The 18,054-nt window shown below is 43.6% G+C and overlaps 2 protein-coding genes across 2 annotated transcripts in view; one reads left to right on the top strand and one right to left on the bottom strand.

The window, feature by feature from the left end:
• The window catches only part of LOC106544975 (ligand of Numb protein X 2), a 75,096-nt gene extending 69,345 nt beyond the window's left edge, over positions 1–5,751 (top strand). The window contains exons 9-10 of the mRNA XM_087727674.1: positions 1,670–1,828; positions 3,108–5,751. Of these exons, the coding sequence (XP_087583800.1) occupies positions 1,670–1,828; positions 3,108–3,243 (295 nt within the window). The 3' untranslated portion in view covers positions 3,244–5,751. The remainder of the gene's footprint in view (positions 1–1,669; positions 1,829–3,107) is intronic.
• A 580-nt stretch (positions 5,752–6,331) lies between these two features.
• LOC106555289 (uncharacterized) overlaps positions 6,332–18,054 on the bottom strand; it is a 48,985-nt gene continuing 37,262 nt past the window's right edge. Inside the window, exons 13-15 of the mRNA XM_014074110.2 lie at positions 12,696–12,864; positions 10,844–11,002; positions 6,332–8,469 (exon numbers count right to left, since the gene is read on the bottom strand). Of these exons, the coding sequence (XP_013929585.2) occupies positions 8,337–8,469; positions 10,844–11,002; positions 12,696–12,864 (461 nt within the window). The 3' untranslated portion in view covers positions 6,332–8,336. The remainder of the gene's footprint in view (positions 8,470–10,843; positions 11,003–12,695; positions 12,865–18,054) is intronic.

Here is an 18,054-nt window from a genome sequence, read left to right as displayed (position 1 = left end):
TCTCACATAAGACCTAGCCCTTCTCTTTGTCAGGTTAGATCAGAAGTGTCAAACTCGATTTCATTGAGGGTCACATCAGGGTTGTGTTTGACCTTGGGGGGGGGAGCTCAAAGTCACTTGTGTTGGGGGGGGGGCTGTGGTGGCCTTTGCCAGAGAAAACAGAGCTCAGAAGGACCGCACAAGGCCTGCTCCAGCTCCATTTTCGCTGGCAGAGGCACTGTGGGCCAGTCCTTCACTGTTTTCTCCGCTGGCCAGATCTAAGCCCCCCGCAGGCAGGATCCATCCCGTGGGCCTTGAGTTTGACACCCCTGTGTTAGACATACCAGTTCCCGCAACTGTTCAACCCCCTTTTTTTTGTGACAGCCTGTTAAATATGTCATCCTAATCTTTCTCTTCATTAGACTAGACAGTCCTGGTTCCTGCAACCGTTCTTCATATGTTTTAGTCTCCAGTCCCCTAATTATCTTTGTTGCTCTTCTCTTCACCCCACATCTTTTTTGTATTATGGTGATTAGAACTGGATGCAGTATTCCAAGTGTGGTCTTATCAAGGCAATATTTGAGCAGTACTGTAATTTATAGCCATCCTGCTGTTATATCTGTTGATGTAGCCTAGGATTGTGTTGGCTTTTTTAGCAGCTGCAGCACACGGCCGCGCATTCTTAAGTGATAGTCCACGAGAACAAGTAGATCTTTCTGCTGTTGAACCACGTGTCACCTAGTCTGCATTTGGTTTTTCTTGCCTAAACAGACACCGTTAACCCTTGAATCGAAATGCTATGACTTAGAGCTCTCTCCCAGTTCTGAACCTGAGACGATTGAAAATGCAGACCTTCAGTGCTAAAGGATTTTCCCCAGTGTTGAGCTTAAGCCCAGCACCCCCTTCCTTGAATCAACACAAAACACCCTTCCTCCCTTTTTCCTTTTAGTCCAAGTTCTGGCTATCTTCCATGAACCTGATAAGTGAGTGTGCTGATTATTAAAGCCAGGTGATTGATTTTCTCCTGTGGCTTTTCAAAGAATACGTTTTTGTAGGTGGTCACACAAAATGAGGGCATGGCAGTCTATTCCCATAGAAGAGAAGAACTGCAGCTCAGGGTTGAAGGAGTCCTTGGTGCTCTTCAATCAGGTTCGGAGGGCACCCAGGACTCCAGATTGCAATGGAACTGGGGAGGATTCTGCCTGGGCTCCTTTAGGGTGGCTTGGCTGGCCCTCCTTCCAAACTCCTTAAGCATCTTCCAAGTTTGCATTACGTGAAATAATGAAAGATGGGAAGACAATAGGTCAGACGCTGCTTTGGAGGAAAGAGATGGAAAGATGGAATAGAATGAATGAAGTTGACCCTGTTGGACCTTTTTTTATGGTGGGATAGATGTTTGTGTGTTGATAACTGAAGCTGGTAAACTCAGGGAAACTGGAATATAAACTACAGAAGCCCAGTTTGACATCCCTTATAATAATCCTGGACACTGGAGTTAATGTTACCTGTGATACCTGCAGGACTTCCTGTTTTAAAATTCTACCACCTGGTGCTATTCTCAGCTCTGCATTGCAGGAAGTTCAAGTCCACAGGTCATAAAGTTGCCATAGTTACTCACTCCTGCTGTGACGCCTCTCCCCACACAAAGGTAAGCGATAACTCCAATGGGCTCTTCTTCTTTTTCTTTCAGCCAGCTCCACTGCTGTCAAGATATTGTCTTGCGCAAAAGCAACTCGGAGAGCTGGGGATTCAGCATAGTGGGTGGATTCGAAGAAAGCAAAGGAAACCAGCCATTCTTCATTAAAACCATTGTGCCTGAGACTCCTGCCTTCTGGGACCGGCGGCTGAAGTGCGTGCATTCTTACTCCTACGGTTTTGGTTTTCCACTTTTCCGCTTTGGTTCACCGCCTGGCATAGCAGTTAAAGGGCCCAGGCTGGAAACCGAGAGACTCTGAATTCTAGCCCTGCCTTATACACCAGCTGGATGACCCTGGACCTTCCCTCTCTCTCACCCCTAGGAAAGGCGGGGGGGCACAGCATGCTGCAAAAATTTGTTCAGAAAACTGCAGGACTAATCTAGGCAGGCAGATGTCAAGATTGACTTACGAAAAAAAGGTCAATATTGCTTTAAAATTTCCCCAGAGCATGCAAAAACTGCAACTTGCCCCTAAGGGGCTTGAACGCAAGGGTTGAATGTGCAATTTAGCTGGCTTTTCATGACCTCAACAGCAGATAGCACTAGCAAGAGCACTTAGACTTATATGCCGCTTCACAGTTCTTTCCAGCCCTCTCTAAGCAGTTTACAGAGTCACCCTCTTGCCTCCAGCAATCGGGGTCCTCATTTTACCCACCTCGGAAGGATGAGAGGCTGAGTCAACCTTGTGCTGGTCAGGATGGGACTGGCAGACGTAGCCTGCAATATTCTAACCACTGTGCACCACAGCTCAATGTCTGGGAAGGAAGTGTTAGTTTCCCCACTTTTCTTTCTTGAAAAACAGGAGAAGTGACTTGGTATGCAGCATGTAAGAAGCAATGCTGTGATCAAGAGAGTCACCAAATGCCATCTTTATAAGTGTGTTTCACACCTGTAGTATAGTGGTACTTTAGTACCCATTGTTAATTGGTTCCAGGAGGCGCAATGAGTATCAAAAATGGATTTTTCCCATAAGTAATAATGTAGTGAGTCACAAGGCAGGAGAACCGAAACGTTCTAGCTTGTGCATTGAGTACCAACCAAACAATGAGTACTGGGAGAAAACTTTTGCTTCAAATTCAATGAGTTTGAAGCAGTTGAGTACCAAGGTACCACTAAACTCATTTGCAATGGGGAGTTAGTGCATGAATTTGCTTGAAAATCTTTTGGACTGGATGTTTGTTATTTGTTTCGTTTGTCAGATGGTATTTAAAAACTTTATTATTATTTTTAAACAAAAGAAAGAAATAGAAAAAGAAGTGCAAAAAAGTAAAAATGGTAGAAAGAAGGAAAATGTACAAGAAAAGTGACTTGTGTTTCTGTAAAAGTGTTGCAGGGGATTTAACATAATGGACGTTTTTGTTGCTGTTGGAGTCACAATGAAGGAGGTCTTGAAGACGTTGTTGTAATGGCCTCTTTCCTTTTCCCTCACCAGGTGCGGGGATGAAATTGTGGCCGTCAACGGAGTGTCTGCTGTTGGGATGAGCAACAGTGAGCTCATTCCGATGCTGAAGGAGCAGCGGAATAAAGTGACTCTCACAGTGGTCTCCTGGCCTGGCAGCCACGTCTAAGAGCCCAACTGGAATAAGAGGCTTCATTTGAAATGCCTTTGGGGGAGCCTTTCATTGGAGGGAAGAAACCAAGCGGTGGCTGAGCAGGTCTCAGACAGGCTTCCTCCAAGGGGCAGATTTTTCTACAGAAAAGGCAAAGGTAGCTTGTTGTTGAGTTTGATTTTAGATCCACCCACTCGGTAAGCTGAAAACTGTATTCTGATAAGCAGCTGGAGGCATCTCGGGCTGTGGTTACTTTTTGTTGAACAGGGAAACTCTGAGCTTCTCCTGAATTCCTCTCTTAAACCTGCCAAACTAAAGGCCAGCCGGCTGAAACTCATCTGATTGATGGCCTTTAACACCATAATCTCGGCTCTTAGTGAACTGAAGTAGCAACCTTCAAGATGCTGACTAATCGTTGCAATGGGTGAATCATTTAGTTTGGTCTCACTGTAGTTACTGGTGCCTTGAATGCTCAGCCCTTGTTGAGGTGTATTTATTCCTCTTGTTCAAGCTGATTGTTCAGCCTTGAGCCAGTCTCAAGAGTTATGTAATGCTTCACAGCCATGTTTGACTTCAGGAGCTGCTTTCAAGGAGGTTTGGAAACCCAACAGGATGATGTTCCTACTCGACTGAGCCCCCTTTCTGACTTTCTCTCCTGTCACTTATTTCCCATGAGCTCTGGAAGAGTATTTCACTGCAGAAAGGCAGACTTTGGCCATTTGATAGACACCACATAGAGGCTTTTTGTGTCCCTCCAGACAGGGGGGTGGGGTGGAGGTTCAAACAGGGTCAGCTGCTCAATCTCTCTCACAGGGCATGAAGGATTCTCTTCCAGCTCATTCCCATCCTGACAATCTCATTAGGACCACAATCCTGGTCAAGTTAGCTTCTTATCTCAGCAGCTCCTTAAGACGGCCAAAGAAAATACTGAGGAGGAACTAAAGCCATTGTCCCTCCTGTCCCTTCAAGGGCATTTTCCCTCTGCACACGTAACATTTGCAGTCCTTCAGCTGATTTTATCTGCGGTTTACTGGGGAAAAAGGAGATGAACAGGTGTTCAGCGTAGCATCCTTATCCACTCAGGGGGGAAGAAGCCATCCAAAGCCACCTCCCTGCCTTGTTTTCCTTTGATCTGATCCCTGCACTGTTTGTTTGTTTTTAGATGCGTCATCTCCCTTAACTAATTGAGCATCCTTGTGATTGTGATTGCTTAACAAGATTGCTTAACAAGTACGTCCTTTTGTCCTGTGACCAGTTGCACAGCAAATGGAAAAAAGGAATAAGCAGCCCGCCCTACAGAAAGGTAGCAAAAGCTGTGCCTAAGGAAGGCCTTTGCTAGGTTCCCTTGCCTGTGTGTGTATGGGTGCCTATGCTGACACTTGAAGATAGAAATTTTCTTTTTGTCAAAGTAATCTTTCCCCCCTTAAATATCCTTAATAATTATTTTCTAAGCATAGGATACACTACATTTATTTCACCAGGTTGAAAACTTGCTTTCTGTTGTCCATTTTCTACAAAGTTTCACGATTTACAAAGGGATTCCACTAGCCTGTTTGCAAATATTGTGTGGTTGTGGAATAAGTTAGACAATTTATTAGTTTGTCGTAATTAGGAAATTAATAGGGCCTGCTACCTCCAATTAAAAGGGATTTCTCAGACCTCGATTTGCACAGAAATTTCAGGTTGCTGAAACATGGCAACCTTCTACCACAGGACTCTCCAACCTTGGCCACTTGTGGACTTCAATTCCAGAGTTCCCCAGCCACATGGATAGCTGAGGAATTCTGGAAGTTGAACTCCACAGGTCTTAAAGCTGCCAAGGTTGGCGACCCTAGTGTACAATGCGCTTCTCTCACTTGCTCATAAGATGAGTGGGTGGGAGGCACACACATCTCAGGAAACAACTTGCAAGGGGCTGCTGCCGCCCCCAGGCCCTTCGCTTCCTGGAGGCTCTGATGAGCCTTTCAGTTGGAGCCTTATTTCATCTGAACAGCAAGTCAGGCTGAGGAAAACACAGGACTTGGCGTTCACAGAGGCTGTGTGAAATAGCAAATGAACAAAAAAGGACTTATGATTTATGTTTAAATCTGATTCATGCTTGGACTCTGTTGCCTCATTTGAATCTGACAAGTAGGCACTAGTGCTCCACTTAAGGATGTTGATTCACTTAAAAATGTATTTGTCGAAGTATATTTCTGATGTCTGTCTTCAGATGTGCTTTGAAAGGATATTGGTCTGCCTAATTGACTGATAAGAATATTGACTTCTGTCTTCGGGTTTGAGTCCCATGTGACCTCTGTAATGTGTGACTCTTGCAATGGCTATAAAAAGGATGTCAAACCTTTTTTTTTTTCTCAAATGAAGGGGACGTGTGTTTTCATTTCATTGTATTGTCTGATTTCAATGTGCCTTCAACAATCAGCAGGAAATCTAGTAGCTACTGTATTATTTTGCACCAAAGAATTTGTTGAAACTTGTAGAGACCTTTGTCAATACTCTGATACATTTATAAATTATTATTCTGGAGTTACGGAAGAAGTTTGGGTTTTCTGTTCTGACCAGATCAATTTCCACAGATTTCTTTCATTTTTCCTTGTGACCACTGGTACTCTTATCTTTCTATTATACAAGGAAGACTGGGCTCCTGCAAGCTTGAAATATATTCTTACCTTACTTGTGATATTTGGAAGATCATATCCCTTCCTGGCACTCAGCATCTGAAATATTCCATGAATGCAAAGCATCATGGTTTGTCCTCCTAAATCAGGGATGTCAAATTCTTGTTGTCACGATGGCGTCACGTGACGTATCAGGACTCCCCCCCCCCTTGCTAAACAGGGTGGGGGTGGAGCCAATACAGGACACATCTGGCCCGCAGGCCACAAATTTGACACCCCTGTCCTAAATGCTTGTTTAAAAAGCCATTTAGTTTGGAAGGAGAAGGCAGAGTTAGGCCAACTTTTCTGTTTGAAAGCGATGAGATGTGGAGTTTTAATCTTATAAAACATTTGAATGGACAAAGATAGATTGGGCTCTTAACAACATTCCTATTAAAACATTATGGCAGCTTTTATCAGCCATAACGGTAAAAACACTGAGAACCAGACACTTGATAAATAGTCATCTTTGAAGCAAAGTCGTTGAGGCAACCAAGTTGCTGAAGGGTTGTTTTTTTAAAACAAAATGTTCTTTTAAAAACAACTAATCTTGTATGGTGAGCCTATAATCTTTTCTGGCTATTCTGTAGTATCATTTCCATGATTGCACAGCATGTCTAGACCAGCGTTTCTCAATCTAAGCAACTTAAAAAATGTGCAGATTTCAACTCCCAGAATTCCCCAACCAGCCTGGCCACTGCAAAGAATTCTGGGATTTGAAGTCCCAGTAAACCATACACTAGAGCAGCTGTCCTCAACCTTTTGGGAACCAGAGACCAGTTCTGTGGAGACTTCCAGAATTGGCCCTCACATCATAGCAGTATTCCAGTATTTGAGAGGTTGCCACAGAGAAGAGCGGCTCAACCTATTCTCCAAAGCACCTGAAGGCAGGATAAGAAACAATGGATGGAAGCTAATCAAGGAGAGTAGCAAGTTAGAATTAAGGCAAAATATCCTGATAGAATTAACCAGTGGAATGTCTTCCCTTCAGAAGTTGTGGAGTTCCATCACTGGAGGCTTTTAAGAAGAGACTGGACAGTCACTTGTCTCAAAATGTGTCTGGTCTCCTGCTTGAACAGGGGGTTGGACTAGAAGACCTCAAAGGTCCTTCCAGCTATATTCTATTCTGGTTGATCTTCAAGTTGCCATGGTTGAAAAACATTGGTCTAGAAAGTGAAATATGAACTTGTGGGTCATATTTTGTTCTGAAGAGACTGTTAGTCTGTATCATCAGAAACTTAAGAACACACCACTTCCATATGACAAACAAAACAGCAAGAAAGCTTCTATGAATTCAGTTTGCAGTGTAAAATTTAGTATTAAGTGCTGCTTTCACCGAGTCCTAGATGCCATGACCACACAAAAACTAATCCCGTCCCCCCCGCCCCCAAAAAGTTTCCTTTCCTACGTATTTTCTGTTCTTGATCCATTCACTGCACCATCATAGCATACAAATCAAAATACAATGGGTATACTGGCTCACGTGTCCAAGGTTGTTAGTTTCATATAAACACTCAAATTTGCATAACTACAATACAAAAAAAGTATAAATTTGAAATGATTTTTTTGAAGTGTTTTTAAACGTTTCCCATGGGTGGAAGGTAATGCAAGGATGGATGTGCGCAAAAGAGCAATGGCCTTAAGAGAATCTGGCGTATTCTTTTCCAAAGGAAACCACAAATCCTATGTCTCTACATTTAGTGTTTTAAGAGTTGTGAAAAGTGACTCTGAGACTTAGAGATAAATTGCCAATTTTTAACTTGGCTTAGGTAAAAAAAGAGGCTCTTGATCAGTAAGTAGCTTGTGTCAAACTACTTAAGGCCAACTTTGAAAAAGTGGCCCTGTTGAAATTCACCACAAAGCCCACTCGACCTGGTCCTAGTACAACTCTCTGATCTGGAAGACTCCAGAGGCCTAGGGAGAAATGGACATTCCATGGGGCAGAACTCTTCCAGGGGCTGAATTGTGGTTTCCCACCAAGCTTGCCTTGAATGAAGTCCAAAGTTCAAAGCTACAATTAAGGGGCAAAGGAGAAATGGGACAAGCTTATAGGAGCCAGATTGCCTGGCTTGGAGGATGACCCAATACTTGTTTCTTCTTGTACCAAAACAGTTCCACGTAGTGGCTGTCCTGCTTCTTTTTAAAAAAGGAAACTGTAATCATTGCCCAATATTTGTCCTAGCCTCTCAAGGCTGAAGCGGACTCCCATCAGAAGCCATAGGATCTGACACGATGGGGCTGGTCTGCATAGAGAACCCCTCAAGGCCAGAGGGGTGGCGAATTAGGTCCTCTCCTCAAAGTCCTGCAGTTGGGCTTTCCATGTTGGCAACTCAACCTGTGTTCATGTTTGGGCACCTCTGTCGTCTCAGGCATTCTCCCATGAAGAAGATCACCCCAAATGGAAACATTGGCTGGAGAGGCGCCACCACCCTTGGCTGGCAGAGTCCAGGTTCGCTACTCCTTGGTGTCCTGTTCATTTTCTTCTGCAAGTCCATCTTCACTTGCTTCCTTCTCCTCTTTGTTGCGCTTGTTCTTTTTGTGCTTGTGTCGACGGTGGCTTTCCCCTTCTTCACTCTCATGCTGCTTGCTGATGGAGGACCAGGAAAGAAGCACAGCATAAGCTCTAATGAACAAACGCAACGGAGTTGTTGCTAAAGGATCCATTCTGGGTTGGTCACCAGGGCCAGACCTTGAGTCTTCTGAGCTTTCGTGCTGGAGCCCATCCTCCGGGAACTTCTCTCTCACCTGAATGTTCTCACCAAATTATGTGAGAGAGAGAGACGTTCCCTGAGCATGGACTCCAGCATGAGTCCGAAAGCTCAGAAGACTAAAGCTCTCGTCCTGGTGACCAACCCAGATTGGATCCTGAAACATTATTTTTGGGAGGTTTGTGGAGTGCAAAAACTTTTTAAAAAAAAATTTGCCTCTTCAAAACCTTGGTGTGTTTTATACTGCGAAAAATACGGTATGTATATTTGCCTTCATTCAGGAGGGTTGTTGATATTGAGCTCTTTAAGCCCTAACCTAGGAAGACAACACTTCTTTAAGAGATTCCACGCCTTATTAGAAATCAGTAGCTCAACGTTGTGATAGGCAAGAGAAATATTACAGCCTATGAAAAGAATAGAAGGCAGCGTGCTAGTAAATAGACACGTTAAATCAATGCCGTTACTTAAATACATTTTGCGTCACCAACTGGATAAGCCTCACCCCCCTCATGCCTGCCTCCTTCCGGTATTCACATGAGGTGGAAGAGAATACTTGACTGCAATCAATCCTGGCCGTTCCAAAGGACGCTGAAAAAACCTGACGACCGGCACATTTTCAATAGAATATCCTGCCTCCTGGGGGGTGTGTGTGTGTGTGTGTGTCCACCATTGGACATTGGTGGTGTCCAAAGAACGACTGGGATGGTATAAGATTTCCTGCCTTGAGCAGGGGGTTGGACTAGGAAGACCTCTGAGGTCCCTTCCAGCCCTATGATTCTATGTCCTACATTTTCACTGTGAGCTACTGTCAGCCCTACAGGGCAGACCAGCCTAAGGAACTAAAATGATAGAGAGGGAGTCATTGAGTGAGGACCATAAGGGAGCCTGACTATCATGATTGCACGTTAAGATTGTCATAAAATGGGTTGGTTGTGTGATTTTACCTTTTTTGCATAAAATTTAAGCAAATCACTTGGTCATTAAGCAAATTTTAATCGGTGGTCGTTAAGTGAACCAATGGCTTGCTAGGGCAGTTTTACCAATAATCGGAAGTGAATGACAGTCCTAAAACCTTGTCATGTCATCTTGAGAAACTGCAAACAGTTGTAAGTGTGACCTGGTGGCTGAGTGCAACCTGGGGCCCCAACCATCGGAATTTTGAATCTGGGTCAGAGGTGACCCCCAGGTAGGTCAACCTGGTCTCTCAATGACTGGCCATAAGTCAAAGACTACCTGTAGATCAGGGCTACCTTCATTGTAAAGTTCTAGTAACTCCCTCCTCCTTCCCTTTTATCTTCAGGTGAACCAGACAGTCTCTAAGTAACTTATTTGACCAGGGCTCAAGACTCTTATCTATGTGTTGCCTTGGTGATGCTCTTCCTCCTGTCCTCCCTCTGCCCTCTTCAGCTGCACCTCATGGCAATGCTGGCCAAGAGGTTCCCTCTGGTGGAGACTCCAGACTTTCCAAGGATTTACTCTAAGTCTAACGGAAAGATAGCCACAATAGGGAAACACTTTTTAACTGACCAGAAGCTTTTAACTAGAGCAGGCAAGGTAGAGATTTGTTTTCACTAACTCAAACTTACTTTAGAATACAGTTCAGTGCTACTACAAGTGGTCCTTGACTTACAACAGTTCATTTAGTGACTGTTCAAAGTTAAAAAGGCACTGAAAAAAGTGAGTTGTCACCGTTCCTCACTGTTATGACCTTTGCAGCATCCCCATGACCATGTAATCAAAACTCAGATGCTTGGCAACTGGTTCATATTTATGACGATTGCAGAGTCCCGGGGTCATGTGATCCCTTTTTGCGACCTCCTAAGCAAAGTCAGTGGGGAAGCCGGGTTCACTCAACAATCGGGTTGCTAACTTATCAACTGCAGTGATTCATGCAGATAGATACAGATGAACAGAGTTGGAAGGGACCTTGGAGGTCATCTAGTCCAACCCCCCACCCAAGCAGATGGCAGTCCAGTCTCGCCTTGGAAGCTTCCAGTGATGAAGCTCCTACAAGTTCTGGAGGCAACTTCTATTCCTTTGGTTGATTGCTCTGTCAGAAAATTCCTCCTTATATTCATTTAACAACTGTGGCAAGAAAAGTCATAAAATGGAGCAAAGTCCATTTAACAAATGTCTCACTTAACAACAGAAATTTTGGGCTCAATTGTGCTCATAAATCAAGAACTACCTGGATTATCATTAAATTTAAAAGCATTTGGCCTGGACCAAAAAGAGAAGCAGGCACTGACTTACCGCCGTGATGATTTATGTTTGCTGCTCTCTTCTTTCTCTCTGTGCCTCCTTTCCCGGTGACGATCTTCTCGTTCATGACTGCGATCTCTACTCCTGCGGTAGTCATGCTCAAAATCGTAACTGCGTTCCCGGCTATAATAACGGTACCTGTCATCGTCACTAGGAGAGAAGAATGAAGTATGGGTGTCAGGCTCAAAAAACAAGAGCAACAGGTGGCTACTTCTGAGTAACAGAACAACAGAGTTGGAAGGGACCTTGGAGGTCTTCTAGCCCAACACCTGCTCAAGCAGGAGACCCTCTAACATTCCAGACAAATGGCTGTTCAATCTCTTCTTAATAATCTCCAGTGATGGAGCACCCACAACTTCTGAAGGCAAGCCATTCCACCGATTAATTGTTCTCACTGTCAAGCTTCTCTCCTTGATTAGTTTCCATCCATTGATTATTGTCCTGCCAGGTGCTTTGAAGAGCAGATTGACCCCCTCGTCTTTGTGGTAGCCCCCCAAATACTGGAAGACTGCTATCATGTCATCCCTAGTTCTTCTCTTTGTTAGACTTTACTTTGTTGTTTGCCTGCAGACAAAATCTTGCCAGACTAAAGCAACTATCTACATAAATATGGAGATACTACATAAACCAAGGCCATCTTGATCCTCTTCGTGCCTGCCAGACGTTCCAAGCTCCACTGCCCCTTTGCCCTGGGGGGACAGACTCCAAGCTATATTCCACCACATCAGAACAGGAGTAGGAAGGTGATTCAGTGTTCCAGCTGATTTCTGATTTAGGGTGACCATGCATGGGGTGAACAATCTTAATTTTTTGAAGGAACACCGCAATCTGTGACATGCCTATACAGTGCAGGAACTGGCTGGGGAAGACAGGAATTTCACACTCTGAACTTGCGAGTCAGACAAACAAACATTTTTAAAATGCTAATCCCAGCAAACCATCTGGGAGGTCTTAAGGATGTGTGAGCAGTTTGTCTCTCAAAAGCTTCCTTTTCCATTTCTACTTTTAAACCCAAATACATTCTTTTAAAAGCTGAAACCCAACTGAAAGCCTCTCATTATGGCCTCAGGTAGTCTCAACCTGACTATTCATTTCTTGTTGCTGTGGTTTCTTCTTAGAATTTCCATTTGTCATATTTTGTGGATTTAACACTAAGGTGTCAAAATAACGACTTGGCTGCCAAGAAAAGCTGAGTTGTGTATGTGCAATTATACTAAGCTTATCTCTTAGCAGCTAGAAGGTAATCTCCCTTCCCAGCTCTGTCTCCATTAGTTCCCCCTTTATCTTGTGACATGAAAGGGTTATGTTTTTCTCTGAAATACAAGCCAAGATCCTGCACATGCTGATTGAAAAAAAAGATAGGACAGAAAGAAAACAATGGATACAGGTAGTCCTCACCTTACAACCATTCATTTAGTGACCATTCAAAGTTACAACAGCTTTGAAAAAAGGACTGATGACTGTTTTTCACACTTATGACCATTGCAGCATCTCCATGGTCATGTGATTGGAAGTCAGCCACTTGGCAATGGGTCCATATTTATGACTGTTGCAGCATCCCAAAGTCATGTGATCACTTTATGCAACCTTCTTACAAGCAAAGTCAAGGGGGAAGCCAGATTCACTTAACAACATGCTAACAATCCTGGCAAGAAATGTCATAAAATGAGACAAGCCTCACTTACCAACTATCTTGCTTAATGACATAAACTTTGGGCTCAATTGTGGTCCTAAGTCAAGGGTCGCTTGTATGGTTATTGTAGTGATTACGTTGTGATTCCAGCATCCGTTTCAAACTTATGTAGCTGTACCATGAGTAATATTGCGGCAGAAGGACACTCACTTGCTGTATTCACTTGTGGTGGGTGTCTGGTCACGCTCTCGGTCCCTCTCTCTCCTTGAGCCTGCGTATTCCCAGTGGCTGCTGTCTGAAGCACTGGAGGCCTTGTCCACTGTGGTCACCCAGGGAGTGTGGGACGTTGAAATGGGCGGGTAGGTGATGAAACCTGGATCTGGAGAGAAACCGCAGAGCTTTGCATCAGCTGGAGAGGACAGAAGCTACGTCATCGCATGATGGAGCTCCAGGAAAATAGAAATAATATCAGCTTTGTTAGGAAAGGGAAATTTTATCAGTGTACTAAAACACTGCAAGTATATTCAGCTCAAACTCAATCAAGGAAGTGGCTCTGTTCATATAGTTTGTGTCAGAAGTTGGATTCAGCGAGTTCTGACCAGTTCTGGAGAACCGATAGCGGAAATTTTGAGTAGTTCAGAGAACCGGTAAATTCCACCTGACTGGCCCCGCCCCCATCTATTCTCTGCCTCCCGAGTCCCAGCTGATCGGGAGGAAATGGGGACTTTGCAGTATCCTTCCCCTGCCACGCCCACAGAACCGGTAGTAAAAAAATTGAATCCCACTGTTGGTGTGTGTGTATGTGTCTCCAAATGTGGCAACTTTACGACTTGTGGAAGTAGGATTGACTGGCTGGGGAATTCTGGGAGTTGAAGTCCACAAGTCTTAAAGTTATCAAGTTTTTGCCAAGTTGCTGACACAGAGAAGGGCTAATCTTTCTCCTTATTTTAGAAAGCACCTTTCCAGAAAATATGGGGACAGGAAGATGAATATAGCCAATGAGGAGGTGCTGAATATGAATATGAGCAATGGTGACCTGATTCCTGACAAATATGTTGAATGTATCCACCTTCCATTTTTATCCAGCACTGTACAGGCACGTCACAGATTGTTTTGCTCCTCCAGAAAATTAAGATGTTAACCTCATGGATGGCTAAGCTAAACCAGAAATCTGCTTGATTTCAGCTAATTACCTCCCCACTCCTGTTCTGACGTAGTGGAGTGTAGTCTGGAGTCCCAGGAGGGAGCCCTCCCCCCCCCCCCGAGGACAAAGGGGCAGTGTCGTTTGGAATGTCTGGTAGGGAGGAAGAGGATGAAGATGGACTCTTGATTCATGGAATATATCCATATTTATGCAGATAGTTGCTTTAGTCTGGCAAAAATTTGTTTGTAGGTGAACAATGAAGTAAAGTCTAACAAAGAGAGGGACTGGGGGCGACATGATAGCAGTCTTCCAATATTTGAGGCAGGAAGAGGATCAAGGTGGCCTCTTGATTCATAGAGTATACAGGCAGTTCATTTAGTGACTGTTCAAAGTTACAATGACAGTGAAAAATGTGACATGACCATTTTTCACACTATCATTGCCACATCCCCATGGTCACATAATCAAAATTGGGATGTTTGGCAACTAACTCATATTTATGAAGGTTGCAGTGTTCCAGGTTCCTATGATCACTTTTTGCAACCTTCTGACAGTCAAAGACTCACTTAACTCTGGCAAGAACAGTCGTAAAATGGGGCAAAATTCACTTAACAAATGTTTCACTTAGCAGCATAAATTTGGGGCTCAGTTGTGGTTGTAAGCCAAGGACTACTTGTATTCATATTTATGCAGATCGTTGCTTTAGTCTGGAAGATTCTGTCTGTAGGTGAACAATGAAGTAAAGTCTAACAAAGGATGCCCTGGGGCAACATGATAGCAGTCTTCCAATATATGAGGGGCTGCCACAAAGAAGAGGAGCTCCACCTGTTCTCCACAGCACCTGAGGGCAGGACAAGAGGGTGGTAGAGCAGATGTTCTATCAGCGGCAAGAGCCTGCACAGCTGGAGCATCAGGCAGTCTCCAAGGATAATCCCAGCTGGGGAAAAACCCCACTGATTCTCTCTTCTGGAGAAAGAAGCCCATCTAAAGTCAGGGACGTGCAGGCAGGGGAGGCAGAGCCTCACCACTGTCATCATGAAAAGAAAAAAAATGTAGAAGGAAAAAGGCAAGAGCTGAGGTCAGGCTGAGCTAGTTGCTGCCAGTCACCATGAATGACTGCTTAGTGCTTAACTGTTTAAAAAAAGCCTCTTAAAAGTGCCCTCTACAGAAGGCGGCAGGAGAACGAGGTGCCTCACCTAGTCTGGCATTTTATGATCACTCGAGCAGAGTTAAGCAAGGGTTAAAAGCCGAAAAATTCCTGACGTAGATGAGGCACGTCGTTCTCCCTCCTCCTCCTCCTGTAGAGGGCACTTTTTAGAGCCTTTTTTAAACAGTTAAGCACTAAGCAGAGTCATCCACTGTGACTCTGGCAGCAACTAGCTCAGCCTGACCTCAGCTCTTGCCTTTTTCCTTTTACATTTTTTTTTTCTTTTCATGATGGCAGGCAAGAGCAGAGTTGAAATCCTCTCTGAAACAGCTGGAAAAGGTACGTGTGGGTCAGAGGGAGGGGGAGGAATTCAAACTTCATCCTCCTGGGGCAACTTTCTGTGTCCGTGTGTATGTGTGTGTGTGTGTGTGTGTGTTTGAGAGAGGGGGGAGGGAGCATATTGAGACAGTTCTTTAGTTTATGCACTAGGTAACACTCTAATAGGCCTTTGGGTCTTCTATCCAATCATAGGCAAAAACAATGTTTTCAGTAGAATGAATTTCCACTTCTACTTACACCTGCTGGCTAAAATGCTGCTAGTGGTATTGCTAACATGGGCTGAGGAGGAAAACCTAAAATTTCTGAATCCTGGTGCAACTTTGTGTGTGTGTGTTTGAGAGAGGGGGGAGGGAGGGAAGAAGGAGGGGAAGGGAGAAGAAAAAGAAAAAGAAAGAAGGAAACTTATTTAGCAAAGAAGAAAAACAAATGCTGTTGCTTTAAATCGGAACTGAGCATGCCTGGCTGTGGAATTCTGGGAGTTGAAGTCCACAAGTCTAAAAAAAATTGCTGCGGACTTCTGGGGGCGGAGTCTGTCGCCGAAGGAGCTCAACGGAGCTCCTCTCAGAGTTCTGGTCTGTATATCTAATTAAGATCAATAGATATCACCCCTTTTTGGCAGAAAGGGGCAGGCAGAAGCTCAGGTGCTAGGATTTATTCGTAGTTCACAGACCCTTTTCTTTTTTTGGGGGGCTGCGAACGGAGAAAAGATCCAGCGTAACTGAGCTCTTATCTCCAGCCAGTTCTTCTCAGCTGCTTTTTTTTTGCAGCCCTAGACAGGCGATCCCCCCCCCTCAGGACAATGATAAACTGCTTAAAGCAACTTAAGACTAACACGAGCGGGTTTTACTCCTGAGATGTTCCTTTTTTTATAACTATCTAAACACCAGCCTCGTTTTCCTTTGAAGCTTCTTTGTTCAATCGTGCTACAAAATGGCGTTTTTACTGTGTTGGTGATTGATGACGTAATTAACCGGCTCTATCTCCCCGGAGACTGCTCCTCATTAACAAGCAAAATCTACAAATAACTTATTGAGAACTGAGCAGGTGAAGATACTGTTTATCTGTTTATTCTCAGCTTTTATCTATAATGCCTCCCAGGTCTAAGCAGGCAAAACGCTCCCCTTCGCATGTGCTTAAAGAACTTGTTAGAAAATCGCTGCCCTTGCCTCCTACACCCCCTACTGGAGATTCCTTAACACAGGAGCTTCTTTTTCAAATACTCAATGATTTTAAACAAGAAATCAAAGAATTTGTGTTGGATTTATGCGACAAAATACAGACCAAGATTGCCCAAATAAAGGTGGATATGTTTGAAGCTATGTCTACTTTGACAGATTATATCGAAGAAATGGAGACTAAACTGGAAACTTTGGAGGAGGCTAATTCTAATTTGACTTCCAACATTCAAGCATTACAACAAGAGATTAGAGATACTCAAACACAGCTTATAATGATAAATTACAACAGAAAGGCGTTTGCAATAAGAGTCAGAGGACTGCCCGAAAAGAAAGGAGAGAGCTTGAAACAGACGTTTGTAGAGGCTTTCAGTCAAGCGGTGGGAAGTCTGGGATTCAATTTTGATTGGAATATTCGAAAAATCTATTGCCAGAATTCGTGTGTAGCAGAACAGCGACAGCTTCCAAGAGACATAATTATATACTTTTTCACAAGAGAATCCAGAAATGCGATCATCCAAAAGTTTTACAACAACAGGCTGCGAATCGATGGGAAGGATTTGTTTGTCTTTAAAGAAATACCACTCCAGATGCTGCAAGCAAGTAGAGACTATACTTTTTTAACCCAAGAGCTTAGAAACCATCAAATACAGTATAAATGGGAAGCTCCAGTTGGAATCACAGTTACATTCGAGAATCAAAGATTTCGTCTCAATTCTGTTTCGGAAGCTCGGGACTTTTATTATAAAACTCTGAAGGCGGGGCTTCCTGACTCACTCGGAAATGCGGAAAGACAAGGTGAAGGAAAGACAAGCAGCAATTCACTTGGTTACAAGACGGAGGGAGTTGTTCTCCCCCTACCGGAGAGGCAGAAGAGCGGAAACTGAGGATTTAGCCATATCTTCAAAGCAGCGGGACACGTGGTTATAAGGCAGAGGGTTGCCTTCTCTTTCCGGAAGGGCAGAAGAGTAAAGAATAAAGATCCAGCGATGTCTTTAAAATACTTTTTAAACTCTTGGATTGATTAAAATTTTAGGATTCCTGTTTGGTATGAAATGGTAAAGCTGTGTACCGATGAGGAACGGAAAGAAGCATCGCTTATTTTGGACAGATATTGTATGGGATCTTTATAAGACTTATTTGAATTTTAATCCAAACTGCGCATGAATTGTTTTCTGGTGTGAGGAAAGCGGAGACCAAGATTTATTTGAATTGCGGTTTGGGATGAATGGAGTCGGGAGGAGTGGGGCAGAAGGGAAGGTGGAGCGGGATATCGATGAAGGGATCTTGGGACTGAATGAAGTGGTATGGATTTTGGGCACACATTTTACGGATTTACATGCTTGAAGTATAACATAAAAAGCTCAGGATTTTAAAGTGAAGAGCGAGATCCTAATCTTATGGAATTTTGGCTTGGGAGGAATGGAGATGAGAAACGAGGGGTAGGAAGAAGAGTAGCGAAAGTATGATTAGACTGCTCTGTATTTGAAGGTAAATTGATTTTTGTATAAACTATTATCTGAATATAAGGTTAAGAAAGGCTATTTGGAGAGTCTACAGGAAGATGGGGGTAAATATCAAAGAAGCAAGGGACGAAGACAAAATATAAATGGAATGATCTATACTGTTTAAATTTTAAGAATGATGAGAGGCTGAGCATAATGCAAAAGATTTTTGTTTTTTTTCTTTTTTTTCTTTTTTTTTCTTTTTCGGAGTGTTCTTTTTATTTTATTTTCATTATTATTGTTAATCTATTTGATTATA

The sequence above is a fragment of the Thamnophis sirtalis genome, unplaced genomic scaffold (assembly GCF_051295495.1).
Source record: "Thamnophis sirtalis isolate CommonGarterSnake01/CBP01778 unplaced genomic scaffold, rThaSir2_p1.2 scaffold_13, whole genome shotgun sequence".
NCBI lineage: Eukaryota > Metazoa > Chordata > Lepidosauria > Squamata > Natricidae > Thamnophis > Thamnophis sirtalis.
Note: the sequence above shows the minus strand (reverse complement) of the source record. Positions and strands in the feature narration are given on the sequence as shown.